The sequence below is a fragment of the Melospiza melodia genome, chromosome 27, assembly GCF_035770615.1.
Source record: "Melospiza melodia melodia isolate bMelMel2 chromosome 27, bMelMel2.pri, whole genome shotgun sequence".
Classification (NCBI taxonomy): Eukaryota; Metazoa; Chordata; class Aves; order Passeriformes; family Passerellidae; genus Melospiza; species Melospiza melodia.
This window is the reverse complement of record NC_086220.1, coordinates 8808961-8831700: the sequence shown is the minus strand read 5'-3', so window position 1 is coordinate 8831700 and position 22740 is coordinate 8808961. Positions and strand designations below refer to the sequence as shown.

Below are 22740 nucleotides of genomic sequence, written 5' to 3'. Positions count from 1 at the left end.
GGACCCTCTCAGGGCAGGGGGAGCCCGGAGCCCCCGCAGCGGGGACGGTCCCCGGGCCGCGGCTCTCGGGGATGCGCTGCGCCCCTTCCTCCTCATCCCCCTCCTCTTCCTCCTCCCTTCCTCCCCCTCGTTCTCTTCCTCCTCCTCCTCCTTCCCCGATCCTGACGGGCCGGAGGAGCATGGGGAGAGCACCCAAACGGCGGTAAAGGAGCAAAGGGGGCGCTGGGGGTCCCCCAAACCCCCTCAGCTCTCACCGTGTCCCCTCACCCACAGGGACCTCTCAAACCAAGGCACTGCAGCAGTTGGGGCTCAGCGGTTTGAAAATAAACATCTCAGAGAAATTACATCACCTTTCCTTACACAGGGCATGGGGAGGGGGCACATGGGGACCCCCAAAAGGACAGGATGAGGGTTCACCCCCTCCTAAAGGAACTCATTTGGGAGCTTTAACACACCTGTAACTCTCACCTTCCTCCTCCCTCTCCACCATTAAAAAAAATCCCCTCCTCACACCCAAACCTTCTGTCAGAGGCCAATCCAAACAACAAACACACAAACAACTTGTTGGGAGTAAAAAAATATGTTTTTTTCTTTTTTCCTTTTAATTACATCAGTTATCAAAGAAAACGACAACAAAAAAAAAAAAGCAGTGGTAACAAAAATACAAAGCTCTGAGGGTTTCTCGTTTTTTTGTTTGTTCTGTAATAGGCTGAGAGAGAGCATCAGTGCAATTGTTTTAATTTAACTTCTGCTCTGAGTCCCTGCTGGCAGCATAGGAGTAGGCTTTGCCCAGCACCAGGCGGTCCCGCAGCAGCTTGAAGAAGGCGTAGTAATTGCTGAAGAGGATCAGAGCCAGGGAGATCGTCTGGTGCCACTTCTCCGAGGAAATCAGCGAGTAGAGCTGGTAGAAGATGACAGCTCCTTCCAGCAGGATCAGGATGTTGAGGATTCGCAGCGGTTTGCTGAAAAAGAACTGTGGGAGAGCGGGGTGAGGCACCGGGCGGGAGGGGAAAGCTCTGGCTGAGGATGGCTCTGGCTCTGGACGGTGCTTGAGATGCCACCCTGGGCACTGCCACCCCCAGCTCGGCCAGCCTGAGGTGGCCAGGCCAGCAGGAAGGAGCAGGGAGGGCCCTGCTGGGGGATCCCTGTGCCAGGAGGGACAGGGGGCCTTACGTGGAATCTGAAGTGCGACACGTCCGAGGGCACGGCCACGTTGTAGTGACCCACGGCCTTGTAGACGTTCTTGCTGTGCTTCACCAGCACCCCCTGAGGCCACATGCACTCCTCAGTCCACCTGCAGGGCACAAGAGATGCTTTAATCCCACCTGTAGTGACCAAGAGATGCTTTAATCCCACCTGCAGGGCACAAGAGATTGTTTAATCCCACTTGCAGGGGACAGGAGATGCCTTAATCCACCTGCAAGGGGACAAGAGATTCCTTAATCCATCTGCAGGGGAAAAGAGATTCTTTAATTCCACCTGCAAGGGACAAGAGATTCCTTAATCCATCTGCAGGGGAAAAGAGATTCTTTAATTCCACCTGCAAGGGGACAAGAGATTCCTTAATCCATCTGCAGGGGAAAAGAGATTCTTTAATTCCACCTGCAAGGGACCAAGAAATTCCTTAATTCCACCTGCAAGGGACCAAAAGATTCCTTCATTCACCTGCAGGGAACAAGAAATTCCTTAATCCCACCTGTAGGGAATAAGAAATTCCTTAATCCACGTGCAGGGGACAAGAGATTCTTTAATCCCACCTGCAAGGGACCAAGAAATTCCTTAATTTCACCTACAGGGACCAAGAGATTTTTCAATCCCACCTGCAGGGAACCAACAGATTCCTTAATCCACCTGCAAGGAGCAAGAAATTCCTTAATCCACCTGCAAGGAACAAGAAATTCCTTAATCCCACCTGCAAGGGACCAAGAAATTCCTTAACTCCACCTGCCAAGGGACCAAGAAATTCCTTAATCCACCTGCAAGGGGACAAGAAATTCCTTAACTCCACCTGCCAAGGGACCAAGAAATTCCTTAATCCTACCTGCAAGGAACAAGAAATTCCTTAAATCCCATCTGCAGGGGGCAGGACATGCCTTAATGCCACCTGTAGGGACCAACAGATTCCTTAATCCACCTGCAGGGAACAAGTAATTCCTTCATCCCACCTGCATGGGGGCTCTGCTGCCTCCCTGCCAGCAGTGAGGAGAATGGGAATCGTGCTCCCATTTGGAATTGTCACCATGGCAGTGACAACCTGCAGGCAGCTGTGGCAAGGAGCAGCAGGCACCGTGCCAGAAACCAGCCCTGCCTGGCAGGGACAGTGCCCAGAGTGTTTGTGCTGCTGGATGTGTCAGCCAACACCTCTGCTCTCACTTTTCCCTGGTGAAAAAAAATTCAGGCTGAGCTCCCCACCCACCCACCCACCCACCCTCTGCATCCCTGTTTTACCTATTAATTAGCATGTATTAATTAGCATTTCTTAAGGAGCGCTGTCACCAGGATAATCCCAATTTCTCCAAATTTGAGTTTTGGAGCTCGTCGCTCCAAAATAATCCAAATTTCTCCAAATTTAATTTTTGGAGCTCGTCGCTCCAAAATAATCCAAATTTCTCCAAATTTAATTTTTGGAGCCTGCTGCTCCATGATAATCCAAATTTCTCCAAATTTAGTTTCTGAGCTCATCACTCCAAAATAATCCAAACTTCTCCAAATTTAATTTTTGGAGCTCATTGCTGCAGGATAATCCAAACTTCTCCAAATTTAATTTTTGGAGCTCATTGCTGCAGGATAATCCAAATTTCTCCACCTATTTTTCCCAATCTCCCACATTTCTCCAGGTCAAGGATGCAGCCTCAAGGAGGGGTTGAGAATTCATCACTCTACAAGGAATTCCCTCTGCATCCCTGCGGTGTCATCCCTGTTTTCCAGACTCAAGAAATGCTCAACAATTTGCCCCAAAATTCAGAAATTTGGGATATTTTGGTATCATTTAGTGTTGGAACTGAAGGTCGCAGCTTTTTAACATTGTTATTTTATTTTTGGCTCTTTAGGATGGGAAGAAACAACACATTTTTAGGGTATTTGTTGATTTTTGTTTTGATGGCACTGAGGTCAATGGGCTGAGCCCAAATTCAGCTTTCCCACTCCTTGTTTGCCACACACAAAACTCATCCCAAGCTTTTCCAAACTTCCTCTGGATCCTGTGAACCTCAGGAGAATCGATAAAAAAATCCCCATTTCCCAGTGAAACCTGAGCTGGGAGGGGAACTCAGGCACATCTCAGCAAAGGGAGAACTGCAGGAGAGAATTCCTTACTGGTGCTGCAGCACGTTGGAGCAGAGGGCAGGATCCACCTTCTGCCAGCAGCCCAGGTGTGCTGCAGCCTTGTGGAGCAGGTCACAGTAGCGGGCAGGGAGCAGGTACTGCATGAGGATCACCGAGGTGCTGATGGACACCAGCAGGAAGAGCTCGCAGGACCAGCGCTTGTCGTAGTACTGCGTGTTCTGGGGGGACACAGTGGGACACTGGGGGACACTCTGGACAGCCTCAGCTGCCCAAGGTGTCACCACACAAAGCACTCAGGTAGGTGGAACGTGGGCTGTGCGGAGCTGTTGGTACAGCGTGGAAAGGAAGAGCCCGCGTGGGATGGGGGATGGAGAATTCCTGCAAAATATTTGTGCCATCAGCACCAACACCTGGGAGGCAGCTCCTGATGCTCAGCTGATGGAGCACCAGCACCTCAGGGCACAGGGACTCACCCCATTCAGCACCAGACATTCAGAATTCAGGAAGGACTCTGGCCTCTCATTGTGCCACAACCACCACAAGCAAGGACTGTGACCCCTCATTGTGCCACAAGCAAGGACTGTGACCCCTCATTGTGCCACAACCACAAGGAAGGACTCTGGCCCCTCATTGTGCCACAACCACCACAAGCAAGCACTGTGGCCCCTCACTGTGCCACAACCACCCACAAGGAAGGACTGTGGCCCCTCATTGTGCCACAGTCACCACAATCAAGCACTGTGACCCCTCATTGGCCACAATGACCATAATCAAGGACCGTGGCCCCTCACTGTGCCACAACCACCACAACCAAGGACTGTCCTCCCTCATTGTGCCACAACCACCACAAGCAAGGACTGTGGCCCCTCATTGTCCCACAATGACCACAAGGAAGGACTGTGACCCCTCATTGTCCCACAACCACCACAAGGAAGGACTGTGGCCCCTCATTGTGCCCCTGTGTCACCATAAGGAAGGACTGTGACCCCTCATTGTCCCACAATGACCACAAGGAAGGACTGTGACCCCTCATTGTCCCACAACCACCACAAGGAAGGACTGTGGCCCCTCATTGTGCCCCTGTGTCACCATAAGGAAGAACTGTGACCCCTCATTGTCCCACAATGACCACAATCAAGCACTGTGGCCCCTCACTGTGCCACAACCACCACAACCAATGACTGTGGCCCCTCATTGTGCCCCTGTGTCACCACAAGGAAGGACTGTGACCCCTCATTGTCCCACAATGACCACAATCAAGCACTGTGGCCCCTCACTGTGCCCCAGGGTCACCTCCCAGCCAGGCCTCACCTTGACAAACCACACAGGCACGAAGGCCACGTAGTAGGCACTGAGCATGGAGCTCACCAGCACCTCCTTCATGCGCCAGTTGAAGTCCATCTTCAGGAACTCCACCTCGTTGCGGATCAGGTCCGGGGACAGGCAGCAGGCGTGGCTGGGCATGGCCTCCATGCCGTACATCTGCCTCGTGTGCTGCTTCCAGGTCTCCTTGAGCACTGTCAGGTAGTCCCTGCCCCGGGCTGTCACCTCCCCCGTGTCCCTGGGGCCAATGTTGGTGACCTGGGTGAAGAGCCCGGCCTTGCGAAAGTCACAGTTCAGCTGGAGGAAGGGGATGTACATCCCAAACCTGGAAAGGCACAGAGCTCTGGGATCACCATCCTCAGTTCCCCTGTGGGGTTCTGGAAAGCACAGAGCTCAGGAGCTGGAAATGCACAGAACTCAGTATGTGCCTTCCATCCCACTGGGATCACCATCCCAAATCCTTGTGGGGTTCTGGATAGCACAGAGCTCAGGATCTGCATCCCATCCCACTGGGATCCCATCCCAAATTCCTGTGGCATTCTAAAAAGCACAGAGCTCAGGATCTGCATCCCATCCCATCCCATCCCACTGGGATCACCATCCCCAGTTCCCCTGTGGGGTTCTGGAAAGCACAGAGCTCAGGACGTGCATCCCATCCCATCCCATCCCATCCCATCCCATCCCATCCCATCCCATCCCATCCCATCCCATCCCATCCCATCCCATCCCATCCCATCCCATCCCATCCCATCCCATCCCATCCCATCCCATCCCATCCCACTGGGATCACCATCCCCAATTCCCCTGCAGGGTTCTGGAAAGCACAGAGCTCAGAATCCGCCTCCCATCCCACTGGGATCACCATCCCAAATCCCTGTGGGGTTCTGGAAAGGCACAGAGCTCAGGATCTGCAACCCATCCCACTGGGATCCCATCCCAAATTCCCCTGTGAGGTTCTGGAAAGCAAAGAGCTCTGGAGCTGCTTCCAATCCCACTGGGATCCCATCCCAAATCCCTGTGGGGTTTTGGAAAGGCACAGAGCTTAGGATCTGCATCCCATCCCATCCCATCCCATCCCATCCCATCCCATCCCATCCCACTGGGATCCCATCCCCAATTCCCCTGTGGAGTTCTGAGCTGGATGAGTTCAAGGCTTGGAGCAACCTGGGATAGTGGAAGGTGCCCCTGCTACTGCTGAATAATCCCAAACCAGTCTGGGATTTCATAATTCCAAAGGGAAACTCCCAAAAAGAGCTCTGAGCTCAAACATAGGCAGCAAATCTCTGGGGATATCTCCCCTTCCAGCAAATCCCTGTGGATGTTTCCCCCTGCAGCAAATCTTTGGGATGTTTCCTCCTGCAGCGAATCTCTGGATGTTTCCTCCTGCATCTACCAGGGAGGAGGGATCCATTTCCACTCCCAACATTTCCTTCTGATAAGTAACAAAACCCAGGAGCTGTTTGAACCCCTCCACCTGGCAGAGGAGCCCAGGAACAAAGGGAAAAAACGAAGCCCTGAGTTGTGCCAGCACCATGGGAAAAGCACACAACCCTTTCAGCGAGTAATAATTAATGCTGACACCAAGCTGAAAGAGAGGTGAGTGTCACAGATGTGTCCTGCCACCATGGAATGTGGAGAGGTGCAGGATAAACTCTGTGTCCACGGGCAGGGACACCTTCCACAAGCCCAGGCTGCTCCAAGAACCCCACATTGCTGCAGGGAGCCTCCCCCCTGGATTTTTGGGGGGGATCCCCCATCCCTGAGGCAGGGATACTCACGGGTAGCACAGGAACAGGAGGTTGAGGAAGGAGTAGGTCCTGAAGAGGTGGATGATGGAGCGACACAAGCTCCAGCCCGTGCCCGTGAGCACGGCGAAGCGAGTGAGCACCAGCAAGATGGAGCGTGGCAGGGACACCTTGCCACTCTGGGAAGCCTGTGGGACACAGGGGACATCAGGGCACAGCTGGGCACTGCCTCTTCTTAAGGAGAAAATGCTGTGTAAAATCATGGCTAGGAAGGAAATGGCAGTGCCCAGCTGGCAGCAGGACAGGGAGGGTTTCTGTGGAATTTGGGCTCTTCAAAACCTCTGGAATCTGGGAGTGAGGAGAGATTCCAGGTAAGGTCTGGAGGGTTTCTGTGGAATTTGGGCTCTCCAAAACCACTCTGGAATTTGGGAGTGAGGAGGGATTCCAGGTAAGCTCTGGAGGGTTTCTGTGGAATCTGGGCTCTCCAAAACCTCTCTGGAATCTGGGAGTGAGGAGAGATTCCAGGTAAGGTCTGGAGGGTTTCTGTGGAATCTGGGCTCTCCAAAACCTCTGGAATCTGGGCTGCATTGCTCAGGGAGTGAGGAGAGATTCCAGGTAAGGTCTGGAGGGTTTCTGTGGAATTTGGGCTCTCCAAAACCTCTCTGGAATCTGGGAGTGAAGAGGGATTCCAGGTAAGGTCTGGAGGGTTTCTGTGGAATCTGGGCTCTCCAAAACCTCTCTGGAATCTGGGAGTGAGGAGAGATTCCAGGTAAGGACTGGTAGTCACCAGTGCCCAGCACACTCTCCTGGCACTGCTCCCCATGGGATGATTCCAGTGAGCATCCCTGGGGAAAGCTGGAGTGATGGAGAGAGCAGGAAAAGAGGCAAAAGGAAGGAGAGAATCAGTCACTACAGTCTGGCTGAGACAGAAATTCAGAGACAGACCCAGCAGGTCTGGGGAGCTCAGTTCTGTTCTCTGCTCCTCCCACTGGAAACCTCACCTGAGATTCTGACTTGGGAATACCACAGAGGTGTTTAGGGGAGGATGGAGGGGTTTGGAATGGCAAAAGGGACCCAGAGCTTTCCAGATCTCTGCCTTTACCTCCTTGACGACAGCACCGATGAGGCGCCGTGCCAGGACGATGGTTGTCACCGTCAGCACGTTGAAGTCAATGAGGTGAAAGTTCTGAGGGGACAAAACCAAAATTACTCCATTTCCACCAGGAACACACAGAAATAGTCCCAAATTATTCTCCTTGGGGAATCTCTCTTCCAAGAGAATGCCAAAAAGACAACAAGAGCCCAAAATGTGGGAAACGGAGTGAAGGGTCAGCTGAAGTTTTTATCAAACATTATCTCTAAAACTTTAGGTTTTGTGACCTAAAAGACAGCCTGGGAGCTCCAGCTGCCCTTTGGTGCTTACCAGGGAGGTGTGAGAGGGAGGGTGGGAGGGAGGGTACCACCACACTGTCTTGTAGATGTTGATGTAGTGGACGAAGAGGGCGACGAGGTGGCAGAAGAAGAGCTGCAGCTCGAACAGGACGCTCCTCTCCATGGGCAGCTCGGGGATCTTGCAGTGCCGCAGGGGGACGACGGTCTGGGCTGCCAGAGGGGGGCTGGACAGGCCTGTCCCCGAGCCACTCCTGCCAGGGGGAGCCAAGAGTGAGCAGGGGGATGTCCTCCACAGCTCTGAGACTGATGGGGAAACTCGAGCTGTCAGTGGTTGGCAGAAATTACAAATTTCAATCAGATGCGAGCAGGGGTTTGCCCACACAAAATTCCCGGATCCATGAGGGAGAAATAGTTGGACCCAGGACATTTGATATCAAATCCCCTGTGATGTTCAGAGCCAGGGCTGAGCAGGGAATGCCCTCCAGCTCTGAGATTGATGGGGAATTGATTGAGCTATTGGTGGCTGGCACAAATCACAGATTTCAATCAGATGTGAGCAGGGATTTACCCACACAAAACAAGATTTGGGACATTTGATATCAAATCCCCTGAGTTGTTCAGACCCAGGGGTGAGCAGGGGAATGTCCTCCAGCTCCCCCTCACAAATCTGAAATTGATGGGGAAACTCAAGTTATCAGTGGCTGGCACAAATCACAGATTTCACTGAGATGTGAGCAGGGTTTGCCCACACAAAGCAATATTTGGGATATTAAATCCCCTGAGTACTTCAGAGGGCTGAGCAGGGGGATGTCCTCCAGCTCCCCTCACAGCTCTGAGATCAATGGGGAAACTTGAGTTATCACTGTTTGGCACAAATCACAAATTTCACTCAGATGTGAGCAGGGATTTGCCCACACAAAGCAACATTTGGACCCAGGATATTTGATATTAAATCCCCTGTGCTGTTCAGACCCAGGGTTGTGTTGTGCTACTCAGTGGCTCTCTTAATTAATTGGAAGCTTTCAGAGCTCAAGTTGGTGTTTACATATCTAAGAGTGCTTGAACATGAAAGGCAGAGCAATTACACACAAGCCCTTGTTCATTCTTCACCTTCTGTTCACCTGAGGAGGAAAAACGAGTTTAGCCAGAGGAGCCTCTTCGTGTGTGAGCAGGCACAGGATGCCAGACTGATCCTCTGCATCAAAGGGAATTAATATCTCCCAGATTGAGCTGCAATCTCTAAATAAAAACAGGCAAAGGAATCTGGGCGTGGGCCTCAAAGGAACTGCAGAGCACAAAGTGTCCCTGTAAACTCCCAGATTGAATTGGGGATGCAGGGGGATGCAGGGGGATCAGGCCATGGTTTAAAAGAGATGGAGAACACAAAACAAGGCCATGAGTGAGGGGAAAGCTGAGGAGTCTCCCTGAAATGCCCAGATTCCCAAAGTCATGGACTGATAAACCAGGGAATCACAGAGTGCTTTGGGCTGGAGGGGACATCAGGGATCACCCAGGCCACGGGCAGGGACAGCTTCCCCTGTCCCTGGTGGCTCCAAGCCCCATCCAGGTCAGAGAATGGGATGGGCTTTAGGATCAGGGAATGGGATGAGATTTATGGCTGGGGAATGGGATAAATGTTAAGGTCAGAGAATGGGACAAGCTTTAAGATCAAGAAATGGGATGAGCTTTAAAATCAAGGAATGGGATCAGCTTTAAAATCAGGGAATGGGATGAGATTTAAGGGAATGGGACAAGTTTTAAAATCAGGGAATGGGATGAGCATTAGGGCTGGGGAATGGGATGATATTTAAGGTCAGGGAATGGGACAAGTTTTAAAATCAGGGAACGGGATGAGCTTTAAGACCATGGAATGGGATGAGTTTTAAGGCTGGGGAATGGGATGAGCTTTATGGTCAGAGAATGGAATGAGTTTTAAGGCTGGGGAATGGGACGAGCTTCAAGATTAGGGAACAGGATGAGCTTTAAGATCAGGCAATGGGATCAGTTTTAAAGTTGGGAAATGGGACAAGCTTTAAGGTCAGGGAATGGGACAAGCTTTAAGACCAAAGAATGGGAGAAGTTTTAAGATCAAGGAACGGAATGGTCAGAGAATGGGATGAGCTTTAAGATCAGGGGATGGGATGAGCTTTAAGACCAGAGAACAAGACAAGTTTTAAGATCAAGGAAGGGGATGGTCAGAGAATGGGATGAGCTTTAAGCTCAAGGAACAGGATGAGCTTTAAGGTCCGAGAATGGGATGAGTTTTATGATCAGGGAATGGGATGAGCTTTAAGATGAAGAAATGGGACGAGGTTTAAGGCTGGGGAATGGGATGAGCTTTAAGCTCAAGGAATGGGACAAGCTTGAAGGTCAGAGAACAGGAAAAGCTTTAAGGTCAGAGAATGGGACAAGCTTTAAGATCAAGGAATGGGATGGTCAGAGAATGGGACAAGCTTTAAGATCAGGGAATGGGATGAGTTTTAAGGTCAGAGAACAGGACAAACTTTAAGGTCAGGGAATGGGATGAGCTCTGAGATCAGGGAGAAGGACAAGATTTAAACTCAAGGAATGGGATGAGCTTTAAGGTCAGAGAACGGGATGAGCTTTAAGGTTGGGAAATGGGACAAGCTTTAAGATTAGGGAATGGGACGAGGTTTAAGACCAGAGAACGGGACAAATTTTAAGATCCAGGAACAGGATGGTCAGAGAATGGGACAAGCTTTAAGGTCAGGGAATGGGATGAGCTTTAAATACAGAGAACAGAACGGGATGACCTTTAAGGTTGGGAAATGGGTCGAGCTATAAGGTCAGAGAACCGGACAAGCTTTAAGATCAGGGAATGGGAAGAGCTTTAAGACCAGAGAACAAGACAAGGTTTAAGATCAAGGAAGGGGATGGTCAGAGAATGGGATGAGCTTTAAGCTCAAGGAATAGGATGAGCATTAAGGTCAGGGAATGGGATGAGCTTTAAGGTCAGGGAATGGGATGAGCTTTAAGAACAGGGAATGGGAGGAGCTTTAGGCTTGGAAAATGGGACAAGCTTTAAGATCAGGGAATGGGATGAGCTCTGAGATCAGGGAGAAGGACAAGACCTAAACTCAAGGAATGGGAGTAGCTTTAAGGTTGGGGAATGGGAATAGCTTTAAGGTCAGGGAATGGGAATAGCCTTAAGGTCAGGGAATAGGAATAGCTTTAAGGTCAGGGAATGGGAAAAGCTTTAAGGTCGGGGAATGGGAAGAGCTTTAAGGTCAGGGAGTGGGAAGAGCTTTAAGGTCAGGGAATGGGAAGAGCTTTAAGGTCGGGGAATGAGAAGAGCTTTAAGGTCGGGGAATGGGAAGAGCTTTAAGGTCGGGGAATGGGAAGAGCTTTAAGCCTGAGGACTGGGACAAGGTTTAAGAGCAAGGCCCATGAGGAGGAGCAGCCCCAGCCCCAGCCCCGCCCCGAGCCGTACCTGGTGCGGGAGCGCACGCCGGTGACCGAGGAGCCCGAGGAGTGCGCGGCAGCCCCGGCAGCCCCGGGCTCGCACAGCGGGGTCCGGCAGTAGGAGCTCCTGTTGGGACCCCGGCGTCCCCCGGCCATGCCCGGGACTCAGGGGGGTCCTGGCTGCTCACTGCGGGCTGGGCTCAGCCCCCACCACTGCAGGGACACACCAGAGGGATTAATTAGCAGGGATTCATTAGCGTTCCTTGTGGAGCCTCGCTGTCACCACCCCGCCAATCCCGATTTCTCCAGATTCGATTTTCGGAGCTCGTCGCTCCATGACAATCCAAATTTCTACAAATTCAATCCTTAGAGCTCATCACTTCCATGATAATCCAAATTTCTCCAAATTCAATTTCTGGAGCTCAATGCTCCAAGTTAATCCAAATTTCTCCGCCTAGTTTGTCCCTGTCTCCCACATTTTTCCAGGTCAAGGATGCAAAATCAGGAGCTCCAGCCTTGCTGAGGTGCTGAGATTTGTCACTGTACAAGGAATTCCATCTGCACCCCTGTGGTGGAATCATCAGGGTGTGTGGTCATCCCTGTTTCCCATATTAATGAGCATGTATTAATTAGCATTTCTTATGGAGCATTCCAGGCCTTGCTGTCACCAGGACAATCCCAATTTCTCCAAATTTAATTTCTGGAGCTCGTCACTCCAGGATAATCTAAATTTAATTCGTGGAGCCTGTCACTCCAGGATAATCCAAATTTTTCTGCCTATTTTTTCCTTTGTCTCCCATATTTCCCCAAGACAAGGATGCAACCTCAAGCCTTGCTGAGGTGGAGTTCATCATTTTACAGGGAATTCCATCTGCACCCCTGTGGTGGAATCATCAGGGTGTGTGGTCATCCCTGGTTTCCATATTAATTAGCATGTATTAATTAGCATTTCTTAAGGAGCACTGTCACCAGGATAATTCCAATTTCTCCAAATTTAATTTTTGGAGCTCGTCACTCCAAAATAATCCAAATTTCTCCAAATTTAATTTTTGGAGCTCGTCACTCCAGGATAATCCAAATTTCTCCAAATTTAGTTTCTGAGCTCATCGCTCCAGGATAACCCAAATTTCTCCAAATTTAATTTTTGGAGCTCATTGCTGCAGGATAATCCAAATTTCTCCACCTATTTTTCCCAATCTCCCACATTTCTCCAGGTCAAGGATGCAGCCTCAAGGAGGGGTTGAGAATTCATCACTCTACAAGGAATTCCCTCTGCATCCCTGTGGTGTCATCCCTGTTTTCCAGACTCAAGAAATGCTCAACAATTTTCCCCCAAAATTCAGAAATTTGGGATATTTTGGTATCATTCAGTGTTGGAACTGAAGGTCACAGCTTTTTAACATTGTTATTTTATTTTTGGCTCTTTAGGATGGGAAGAAACAACACATTTTTAGGGTATTTGTTGATTTTTTGTTTTGATGGCACTGAGGTCAATGGGGTGAGCCCAAATTCAGCTTTCCCAGTCCTTGTTTGCCACACACAAAACTCATCCCAAGCTTTTCCAAACTTCCTCTGGATCCTGTGAACCTCAGGAGAATCGATAAAAAAATCCCCATTTCCCAGTGAAACCTGAGCTGGGAGGGGAACTCAGGCACATTCCTGCTCCTGCTGGATCATTTCCAGCTTTGGAATTTGCAGCTGGAGCCACAAAATGGGGAGCCAGAAGCTCTGAGGGAGAAATTTGGGGGATCTGAGGAGAGTGGAAGCTGTGAGGGCAAACAATGAGGGGAATTTGGGGTTCAGGAAGGAGCCAGGAGGGAAATTTGAAATGTGGGGGCTGTAAAGGGAAATTTGGGGGTAAAATTTGAGGTCTGGGGGAGCAGCTGGGGCTGTGCAAGGGAGATTTGGGGGCACAAATAGGGGTGCAGGGGAACACTGGGGATCCCAGGAGCTGTGAGGGAGAAATCTGGGGGCACAAATGGGGGTGCAGGAGAACATTGGGAGCTCTATGGGAGAGATTTGGGGGCACAGGTAGGGCTGCACAACACTGGGAGCCACAGGAGCATCTCTGAGAGAGAAATTTGGGGACACAAATGTGGCTGCAGGAGAACGCTGAGGACCCCAGGAGCTGTGAGGGAGAAATTTGGGGGCTCTGAGGAGAGCACTGAGGGAGCTGTGAGGGAGAAATTGGGGGTACAAGTGGGGCTGCAGGAGAACAATGGGGACCCCAGGAGCTCTGAGAGAGAAATCTGGGGGGACCGGTGAGGCTGCAGGAGAGCACTGGGACCTCTGGGGGAGAAATTTGGGGGCACAAGCGGGGCAGCAGGAGAACTCTGGGGACCCCAGGAGCTCTGAGGGAGAAATCTGGGGGCACACGTGGGGCTGCACAAAAGCTCCGAGGGGCCCTGGCGCTCTGAGGGCACACCGGGACCCACAGCGGCTCTGAAAACCCCACCGGGCTGCTCCGGACCCGCCCGGGAGCGCCACGGAAAGCTCCGGGAGGGCTCCCTGAGCCCGCGGGGCTCTGAGGGGCTCCGGGCGAGGCCGCAGCGCGGGAGCCGCCCCCATCCCCGCGGCGGGGCGGGGCGAACCGCGGGGCTCTCCCGCGCTCCGCCCGCCGCCCGTGCCGCTCCCCGCCGGCTGCCGGGCGGGTTCCCCTCCTCAGCCCGTTCCGCCCGTTCCCTCCCCGGCCGCGCTGCCCCCGGCCCGGCCTCCCTCACCCATCGCCGGCCGCCGCTCCGCCTGCGCCGGGCACAATATGGCGGGCGGGGCGCGACGGCGGCCGGCGTGGGACAAGCTGGTGCGGGGCGCGAACGCGCGGAATGCCACGCCCCCTTCGTGTGGCCACGCCCATCGGGCAGCGCGGTGTCACCTCCCGGTGTCGCCTCCCGGTGTCACCTCCGGGTGTCACCGATGGGAACGGCGGCAATCGCAGCCGCCAGATGTCCCGGCAACCCGTTATGGCAAGGGATGAGTAATCCTGGCACCTGCGCGGCTCCACCTCCGCTCCTGGAGGGGTTTCAGCATCTCTGCAATTTTGGGTTTTTTACCCCAATTATTTGTTGGGATTTGTGGGGTTGGTGGTTCAGCACTGATGGTTTCACAAAGATGAGAGGCAGCCCTGCTGAAGGTGGAGGAAAATCAGCCCTGGAATGAATGGACTTGCACAAAGATAAAGTTTGCTGGATTTTTGGTATTTCTTTTTTTAGCTGGAGCGCCCAGCCCTGGAGGTGTCCAAGGAATGACTGGTCACAGAGCTTGGAGGGCTCTTCCAACTTATATTGATTCTGTACAAAAGCATAAAAAATCAGGAGTGGCCACACACCTGATGTTTAAGAGAATCCTCTAAAGGTACCAGGGTATCCCTAAAAACCCAGTCAGGCCAAAAAATGCATCTGGAACATGATGGATGAACCTTTTTTGGTCCAAAATCAGTGGTAAAATTCCAAATTCAGCGGTAAAATGAACACCTCCATTGGGAAACAGTTTATATTTCAGTTTTCCAACAGGCAGCTGGAGATCCAGGGGAGTTCCCAGGATCCAAGGGAGGCTCTGGTGTTCTCCAACACTCCCAAAAAAAAACCTGGCAGATTCCCATTTTCCACTCACAGCAAACAGAGCTTGAACCGATCCTCTGGAATCAGCTCCCTCTTGGCAAAAGGAGCAAAAGGAGCGTGGAAAAACATTCCCATGGGAACATATGGAGGGCTCAGCTGAGCTGTGCTCACAGCAGGGAGATTCCTGAGGGGAAAAATGAGGGAAAAACATCTCGATGCCAGCTGGGAGCCCCATGGACACTGCCCAGCCCGCAGGAATTCCTCCCCCTCACCACCCACGGCTCATCTGAGGGGCTGGAGGTTGATCCATGGCCGAGAAATTCCCTGATCCATGAGGGAGGAATTACCTGATCTATGGAGGAGAAATTCCCTGATCCATGAGGGTGAATTTCCTTATCCATGAGGGAGGAATTCCTTGATCCATGAGGGAGAAACTCCCAGATCCATGGAGGAGAAATTCCATGATCCATGAGGGAGAAATTCCCTGATCCATGGAGGAAAAATTCCCTTATCCATGGAGGAATTCCCTTATCCATGGAAGAATTTCCCTGATCCATGGAGGAGAAATTCCTTGATCTATGAGGGAGGAATTCCCTGATCCATACAGGAGGAATTCCCTTATCCATGGAGGAGAATTGCCTGATCCATGAGGGAGGAATTCCTTGATACGTGAAGGAGAAATTCCTTGATCCATGGAGGAGGAATTCCCTGATTCATGAGGGTGAATTTCCCTGATCTGTAAGGGAGAAATTACCAGATCCATGGAGAAGAAATTTCCTGATCCATGAGGGAAGAATTCCTTGATCCATGGGGGAATTCCCTTATCCATGGAGGAAAAATTCCCTGATCCATGAGGGAGAAATTCCCTCATCCATGGAGGAGAAATTCCCTGATTCATGGAGGAAAAATTCCCTGATCCATGAGGGAGAATTTCCCTGATCCATGAGGGAGAAATTCCCTCATCCATGGAGGAGAAATTCCCTGATCCATGAGGGAGAATTTCCCTGATCCATGAGGGAGAAATTCCCTCATCCATGGAGGAGAAATTCCCTGATTCATGGAGGAAAAATTCCTTCATCCATGAGGGAGGAATTCCTTGATCTGTGAGGGAGGAATTCCCAGATCCATGAGGGAGGAATTCCCTGATCCATGAAGGAGAAATTCCCTGATCCATCAGGGAGAAATTCCCTCATCCATGGAGGAGAAATTCCCTTATCCACAGTGGAGAAACTCCCTGATTCTTGGAGGAATTCCCTGATCCATGAGGGAGAAATTCCCTGATCCATGGAGGATGAATTCCCTGAGAAATTTTCCTTCCCAAAGCTCCAGCTGGAGCCTTCCCTGCTCTCCTCCTCCTCCTCCAGGGTCTCTCCACGCTGCTGGAACCCCCCCTGATCCCAAATTTTCTTTGGGAGAGCAGCAGGAGGGGTTAAGGAGGTAAAAATGCACATTTTTTTCCTTGGCTCTGCTGGTGGCAGATGCTCTCATCTAAAATTCAAATTTGTTCGGATCTGGACAGGGAATCCAGCTGTACTCTCCAGCTCTGCTGATCCAAGCTGGAATTTTGGGGGTAAAATATCAAACCACTGTGCTTTCAGTGAGGCAGGGAGATAAAAAAAATCCCAGAAAAGCTGTGAAATTCCCATTCCTGGAGTGCTGGGATAGTGGAAGTGGCCCTGCCATGGGACTGGAGCAGCTTTGAGGTCCCTCCCACCCCAGAGCATTCTCTAAATTCATGATTCCATAAAATAAAGCTCGGAGCCACTGGTTTTATTGAAATAATGCAAACAGAAAATGGAAAGCAGGGGTAAGGAAGGGGCAGGGGATGAGGCTCCTTCCAGAAAAAGCTGCTGGGGACACCTCTGGAATTCCAGCTGGAGCGTTTTCCTTGGATTCACTCCTCACAAAGGACAAAATGCAGCTTTGGGCCAGCTCAGAGCAAGGCCAGGCTGGGGTTTTACACCCCAGGGCTGCACTGGAGGCACTGGAGCTGTTCCCACCCAGGGAAAAGGTGAAATGAAATTTCACCATGAAATTTTCTAAAAAAATCCCTTTGCCACGATTTTTCTCCTGAGGAGCTGAGAAACCTCAGAAAAAAATATAAACAATAATTATCTGATTGCTTAGAATGTAGTCTGGAGGTTACCAACAAGTGCATCTTTGATTAGTTCCATGTTAATTTTTTTTAATTAATGATCAATCTCAGCCAGCTGTGTCAGACTCTGGTCAGTCACGAGTTTTTATTATTATTCATGTTTAATCTTCTGATGTCTCTTTTTCTTTAGCATAGTTTTAATATATAATTTTTTAAAAATATAATATCATAAAATAATAAATCAGCCTTCTGAAAACATGGAGTCAAATTCCAATTTCTCACCTCACAAACACCACAACAGCCTGGGAATGCTGAGCCATGGAGCAGGGGGGTGTTCCCAGCCTGACAAAACCAGGATTTTATTGGGAAACACTTCTAGAGATGTGAACAGAGCCAAGAACAATGGGGGGATTCTCTCTGGAATGGGGTCTTGCCCAAAATCCTACAAAAATAACAAGATGTGGATGGGAAAACAGGGAGAGGAAAAAATCCCTGGCACTTGGGAGCAGAATTCCAAAAAAAATCCCAAAATTTGGGAAGCACAGAACCTTCCAGATTTCTCTGTGATTCCATGAAATTCCTGCATCCCCAAAGCACAAATCCCATCCCCAAAATCCCTTAAAATCCCCCAAAAACTCAGCTCAGGAGCCTCCTCCACTCTGTGACCTCAGGGAAGCAGCTTCTCCCTTTTTATTTTTTGGTGTGGATCCAAGGAAAAAAAAAATGGAATTTGGCAGCTCAGATGGTGCCACCCCCACGCTGGGAACTCAACAAGGGGTTGTAAAAAAATCCCCCAAAACTCAAAACTCACCCAGCTGGTGCTGGCCCTGCTCTTCCTCCTCCTCCTGTTGAGTCACAGCCCCAAATTCCTGCAAATCAAAGGAAAAAAATTGTGAGGATCCTCATAAAGGGACGCAAAAAAATTAATTAAAAATAAAATAAAAAAAGGGAAAAGAAAGAGAGAGATTCCTGCATGCAATTACACATGAAGGAAAAACATGCAACTTCAGCTGAGCTATGGACATTTCACAGGAAACAGCAATTCTGGGGGGGCTAAAAATTGAGATTTTCAAACAACTGAGCAGAATTTGGGTTTGGTTTTTTTTTTTTGTTGTTTTGGCAGTAGCAGGACTAGCTTGGATTCATGTTCATTTTACATCTTTTATCCTTTCAAAATGCAGGATATTTAAAGATCCCTTTTGGCCCACATTCCATCCCAGTGCATCTGCCAAGGGCACATTATTAAAAGTTATTGCTAATTTATGCCACGTGGGTTGGTTTAAATCTTTATATTTAAAACATTTTTTTTCTTTTTTTCCTTTTTTTTGGGTTTTTTTTTCCCCTTTTACATGAAATTACCATCTGAAGGGTCGGCTGGGTAAGAAGTTTACGTCACAGGTTTATGGAAAAGAGAAATGTGCTGGATTAAAATCAGACATTTAGGGTTTTACCTTTTGGGCTTTGCGGTGCCTGTTTTACACATCCTGAATTCTCCTGCTGATAATTTTCCTTTAAAAGGGGGGGCATAGGCTGAGCTTTTCATCACATTATGCCCTGAAAGCTGACTCCAAACCAGTGTTGAAAATTCAGTTATTTGCATTTTAATAACAATCTACAAATACAACTTTTGTGTGTGTTTTTTTTTTTTTTTAATTATTTTTAAATATTCCCCTCCGTTCATGCGCTGCAGTTTTTGGTTTTTTTTTTTGTGATTTTTTTTTTTTCCCTAAAATTTTATTTTTCACCCCCGAGCAGTTTAATCCTCTTCCCCTTAACATTCCAAATTCATCTGCTGGATGGGAAATAACAAACCAATGAAGCATTGATTTTTTTTTTTAAATAGAAATATTTTTTTTAATTAAATATCTCTACATGCACACCCTCTCACAAAGGATTTAAGGAGCAGCTGCAGCACTGTTCACCAACAAAAAAATTTCATTTTTTAAGGGTCTTTTCCAAGGAAAAGCAGCAAAGGGGGGGTTACAGAAAGGAAATTCCTAGGAATTCTCAGCATTCCTACTTAAACCAGCCTCTGGAATATTCTCTGAGGCCACCTGAAATCTGAATCATCAAGCAAAGAACCATCAAATGCTTCCCCAAATTCAGATTTCTGGCTCCAAAACTGCTTTCAGCAACTTCCAGGGGGTGAAAAACAAATTTTTTTTTGGTATTTTTCATATTTTTTAAAGTAAATTTAAGCTCAACAAGCTCGAAAAATTTTTGTTTTGTCATGAGCATTACCAAAAAACCACCATTTTTTAGAAATGCCTCCACAATTTTAAATAAATAATAATAATAATAAAATAATAATAATAATAAAAAAAGACAAATTAAGTTTAGCATGGATTTAGAGTTGTTTGAAAAAAAAAAAAAAGAAAGCCTCCAAAAACAAATGACAATTCATCACATTTACTTTGATTAAAAAAGGACTAAACTTTATTGACAGATTGAGACAGACATTTTGACACGTTTTGAGCTACCTAGTTAGGCAGACTTTACACAAAATGTTGCATTTTTCTCTTCCAGAACAGAGTGGGAGGACAGTGTAACAAATCCAATTAGGACTTTATCTTTATGTACAAAGTGAAATTTGGGTTGTTTTTTGTCTGTTTTTTTTTTTTAATTTTGTTTTTTTTTTTGTTTTACAGCTGCAGTGTCCCTTTTTATGCAAAGCTCGTGCTGAGATACACTTGAAGAAGTGGCTGGGACTGCTTGAAAATGAGATTTTTTTTAGAGTGAGGTTGAAATTTGCATCATTTTCTGCCTCAATGGGCTACAAAAAAATCAGAATTTTACAGGTCTACACATGGAATATTCTTTATATCAAACACTGGGTAATCAGAGCCATATTTTGTTTTTTTTTCCCTCAAAAATTGTTAATTTAGAATTAAACTAAAACCCCTTTCCACTGGAAAAATATTCCCAAGCATATCTCAACACTGCAGGGGGGGCTAGATTTCAAAATCCACATAAGAAAAGTCAATTTTTTACCAACCTAATTTTTCTTTTTAAGTCAATTCTCTTTAGAAAATGCTATTTAATTTGTTTGGAGGATCCTTTGGGTTAAAATTTAAACTTCAAGATTCACCAGCAATCTCCTTTTAAAGGTTTGGCATCTGAAGTTATTTTTTGGTTTTTTTTTTTTTGTATTTTGTTTTTTAAATGGTGGCAGCCACTACTGTTACATTATGATTTTAATTCTTAAAAAATAACCCTGAATTTTGAAATGTAGCCTACTTTGGGATTCTGCAACTACAACCTTTATGGGTTTCCTTTAAAACAAACTTTAAAAGTTTTAACAAAACCTTAATTTCAGCACTAAGCAAAGCATGTCACTTTTGGAAACTAACATTTTTTTTTTAACTCGCTTTTTAGGATATTTTTTTTGTCTTTTTTTTCCTTATAAAAGGTACAGTTTGTTTTTTTGTTTTTTTTTTAACCTAAACACGACAAAGAAAGAAAAGCCATCTACACACTGAAAGAAGAAAAAAAAAAATTAAAAATAATAAAAATTAAAAAAGTTGTTGTGGTTTTTTTTTTCTTTCCCCTTCTAAATCTATTTAAAAATTCATCAAGAAATCACTACGTACAGAAGCCAAAATGCAGGGTGAGGATGGAGTGGGAGGAAAAAAAGGGCCGGGAAGAAAAACAGGGAGACAATTACTTGTCTGCTGTGGGTAAAGCAACGGGAATCCTGGGAGATACAAGAACCAGAAACAAGAGTTTGCTCCTAAATTGGGGTTTTTGGCCCCGTTTTTGGGGGTCAGTAGCGGCCATAGGGGTGCTCTCTGTAGCCCCCCTTGACTGGCCGGGCTGGGGGCGCCTTCAGGGAGGGCCGGGTTCCATTCCAGTCATCTTGGCCTGTGGGGAGAAGGAGAGAGAGAGAGAAAAGGTCAGGGTTGGGTGGAGGGAGGTGGGGAAGGGGTGGGAATGGGGTGGGAGATGGAGGAGGAAGGTGGGGATGGGGGAGAATGGCTGATCAAAATGGCTCCTCAAAACGGGACCCACAAAACAGCTCCTGATCCCCAAAACCAGCTCCTGATTCCTCAAAATGGCTCCTCAAAACAGGACCCACAAAACAGCTCCTGATCCCCAAAGCCAGCTCCTGATTCCTCACCTCAAAACAGCTCTCCAAAACCAGCTCCTGATCCCTCAAAATAGCTCCTCAGAAACAGCTCCTGATCCCCCAAAACCAGCTCCTGATTCCTCAAAATGGCTCCTCAAAACAGCTCTCCAAAACCAGCTCCTGATCATCAAAAACAGCTCCCCCAAAACAGGTCCAGGTCCCCAAAAACAGCTCCTGATCCCCCCAAAACAGGTGCCTAAAACCAGCTCCTGATCCCCAAAACCAGCTCCTGATTCCTCAAAACCAGCTCCTCAAAACAGGTCCTGGTCCTCAAAATCAGCTCCCCCAAAACAGGTCCAGATCCCCAAAATCAGGTCTCCAAAAACAGCTCCTGATCCCCAAAACCAGCTCCTGATTCCTCAAAATGGCTCCTCAAAATAGCTCCTGATCCCCCCAAAACAGCTCCTCAAAACAGGTCCTGATTCCCCCCAAAACAGCTCCTCAAAACAGGTCCTGATTCCCCCCAAAACAGCTCCTCAAAAACAGCTCCTGATCCCCCAAAACCAGCTCCTGATTCCTCAAAATGGCTCCTCAAAACAGCTCTCCAAAACCAGCTCCTGATCATCAAAAACAGCTCCCCCAAAACAGGTCCTAATCCTCCAAAAACAGCTCCCTAAAACCAGCTCCTCATCCCCCAAAAACAGGTGCCTAAAACCAGCTCCTGATCCCCCAAAACCAGCTCCTGATTCCTCAAAACCAGCTCCTCAAAACAGCTCCCCCAAACCAGCTCCTGATTCCTCAAAATAGCTCCTCAAAACAGCTCTCCAAAACCAGCTCCTGATCATCAAAAACAGCTCCCCCAAAACAGGTCCAGATCCCCAAAATCAGGTCCCCAAAAACAGCTCCTGATCCCTCAAAACAGCTCCTCAAAAACAGCTCCTGATCCCCCCAAACCAGCTCCTGATTCCTCAAAATGGCTCCTCAAAACAGCTCCTGATCCCTCAAAACAGCTCCTGATCCCCCAAAACAGCTCCTGATCCCCCAAAATAGCTCCTCAAAACAGGACCCACAAAACAGCTCCTGATCCCCCAAAACCAGCTCCTGATTCCTCAAAATGGCTCCTCAAAACAGCTCTCCAAAACCAGCTCCTGATCATCAAAAACAGCTCCCCCAAAACAGGTCCAGATCTCCAAAACCAGGTCCCCAAAACCAGCTCCTGATCCCTCAAAACACCTTCCCAAAACCAGCTCCCCATTCCCCAAAATCCAGCAAAACATCTTGACCAAAACAGCTCCTGATCCCCCCAAATCCAGCAAAACAGATGCCCCAAAACAGCTCCTGATCCCCCAAACACTTCCTGATCCCCCAAACACCTCCTGATCCTGTGGCTGTTCCAGCCACATGGAACTCCACACCTTTGGCAATCTGGGATGTCACCTGGGCTGGAAATCTGGGGTCTCCTCCCAAATTCCCTGTGTGAGGAGCAGCAACGGTTCTGGATGTGCCCAAACCCTGCCCAGCAACAACAAAACTCCAGAGCCAGTCCCAGAGCAGCCCTGGGGACAGGGAAATGAACTCTGGCCAGCCCAGAGCAGCTCTGGGGACAGGGGACAATGGTTCCCTCTCTCTCTGTCACATCCAGATGCCATCCCCAGCCTGGACATGGGAACTGCCCCCAAAAATAAATAAATGGGGACAGGGGACAATGGTTTCCTCTCTCTCTGTCACATCCAGATGCCATCTCCAGCCTGGGAATTCCCTCAAAAATAAATGGGGACAGGGGACAATGTCTCCCCCTTCTCATGGCCACAGCCAGATGCCATTCCCAGCCTGGAGATGGGAACTCTGCCCCCA

The 22740-nt window shown here is 48.7% G+C and overlaps 2 protein-coding genes across 6 annotated transcripts in view; both read right to left on the bottom strand.

Annotated features, from left to right (window-relative positions):
• Window positions 1-561: 561 nt before the first annotated feature.
• TMEM39B (transmembrane protein 39B) lies at window positions 562-17653 on the bottom strand. Of its 3 annotated transcripts, XM_063177296.1 has the most exons (9): window positions 17632-17653; window positions 11197-11381; window positions 7777-7996; window positions 7456-7539; window positions 6387-6541; window positions 4597-4933; window positions 3316-3503; window positions 1174-1294; window positions 562-973 (listed from the first exon to the last, which is right to left on the bottom strand). In XM_063177296.1, exons 2-9 carry the CDS (start codon window positions 11322-11324, stop codon window positions 737-739), a joined length of 1470 nt encoding a protein of 489 aa, XP_063033366.1. In that variant the 5' UTR covers window positions 11325-11381; window positions 17632-17653; the 3' UTR covers window positions 562-736. The 3 variants fall into 3 exon arrangements, with proteins under 3 accessions (XP_063033366.1, XP_063033367.1, XP_063033365.1); XM_063177297.1 differs by lacking the exons at window positions 11197-11381; window positions 17632-17653 and adding an exon at window positions 8867-9623; XM_063177295.1 differs by lacking the exons at window positions 11197-11381; window positions 17632-17653 and having other exon boundaries at window positions 7777-8971.
• Window positions 16481-22740, bottom strand: part of KHDRBS1 (KH RNA binding domain containing, signal transduction associated 1) — a 20267-nt gene continuing 14007 nt past the window's right edge. Inside the window, exons 9-11 of one of the 3 annotated variants that reach the window (XR_010030678.1) lie at window positions 20485-20681; window positions 17632-17689; window positions 16481-17262 (exon numbers count right to left, since the gene is read on the bottom strand). Coding sequence is in view for 1 of the 3 variants with exons in the window: in XM_063177301.1 (XP_063033371.1) it covers window positions 20584-20681 (98 nt within the window). In the remaining 2 variants the exon portion in view is untranslated. Of the gene's footprint in view, window positions 17690-19228; window positions 20682-22740 lie in introns of those variants that run through there. The other 2 variants (XR_010030677.1, XM_063177301.1) reach the window with 2 other exon arrangements.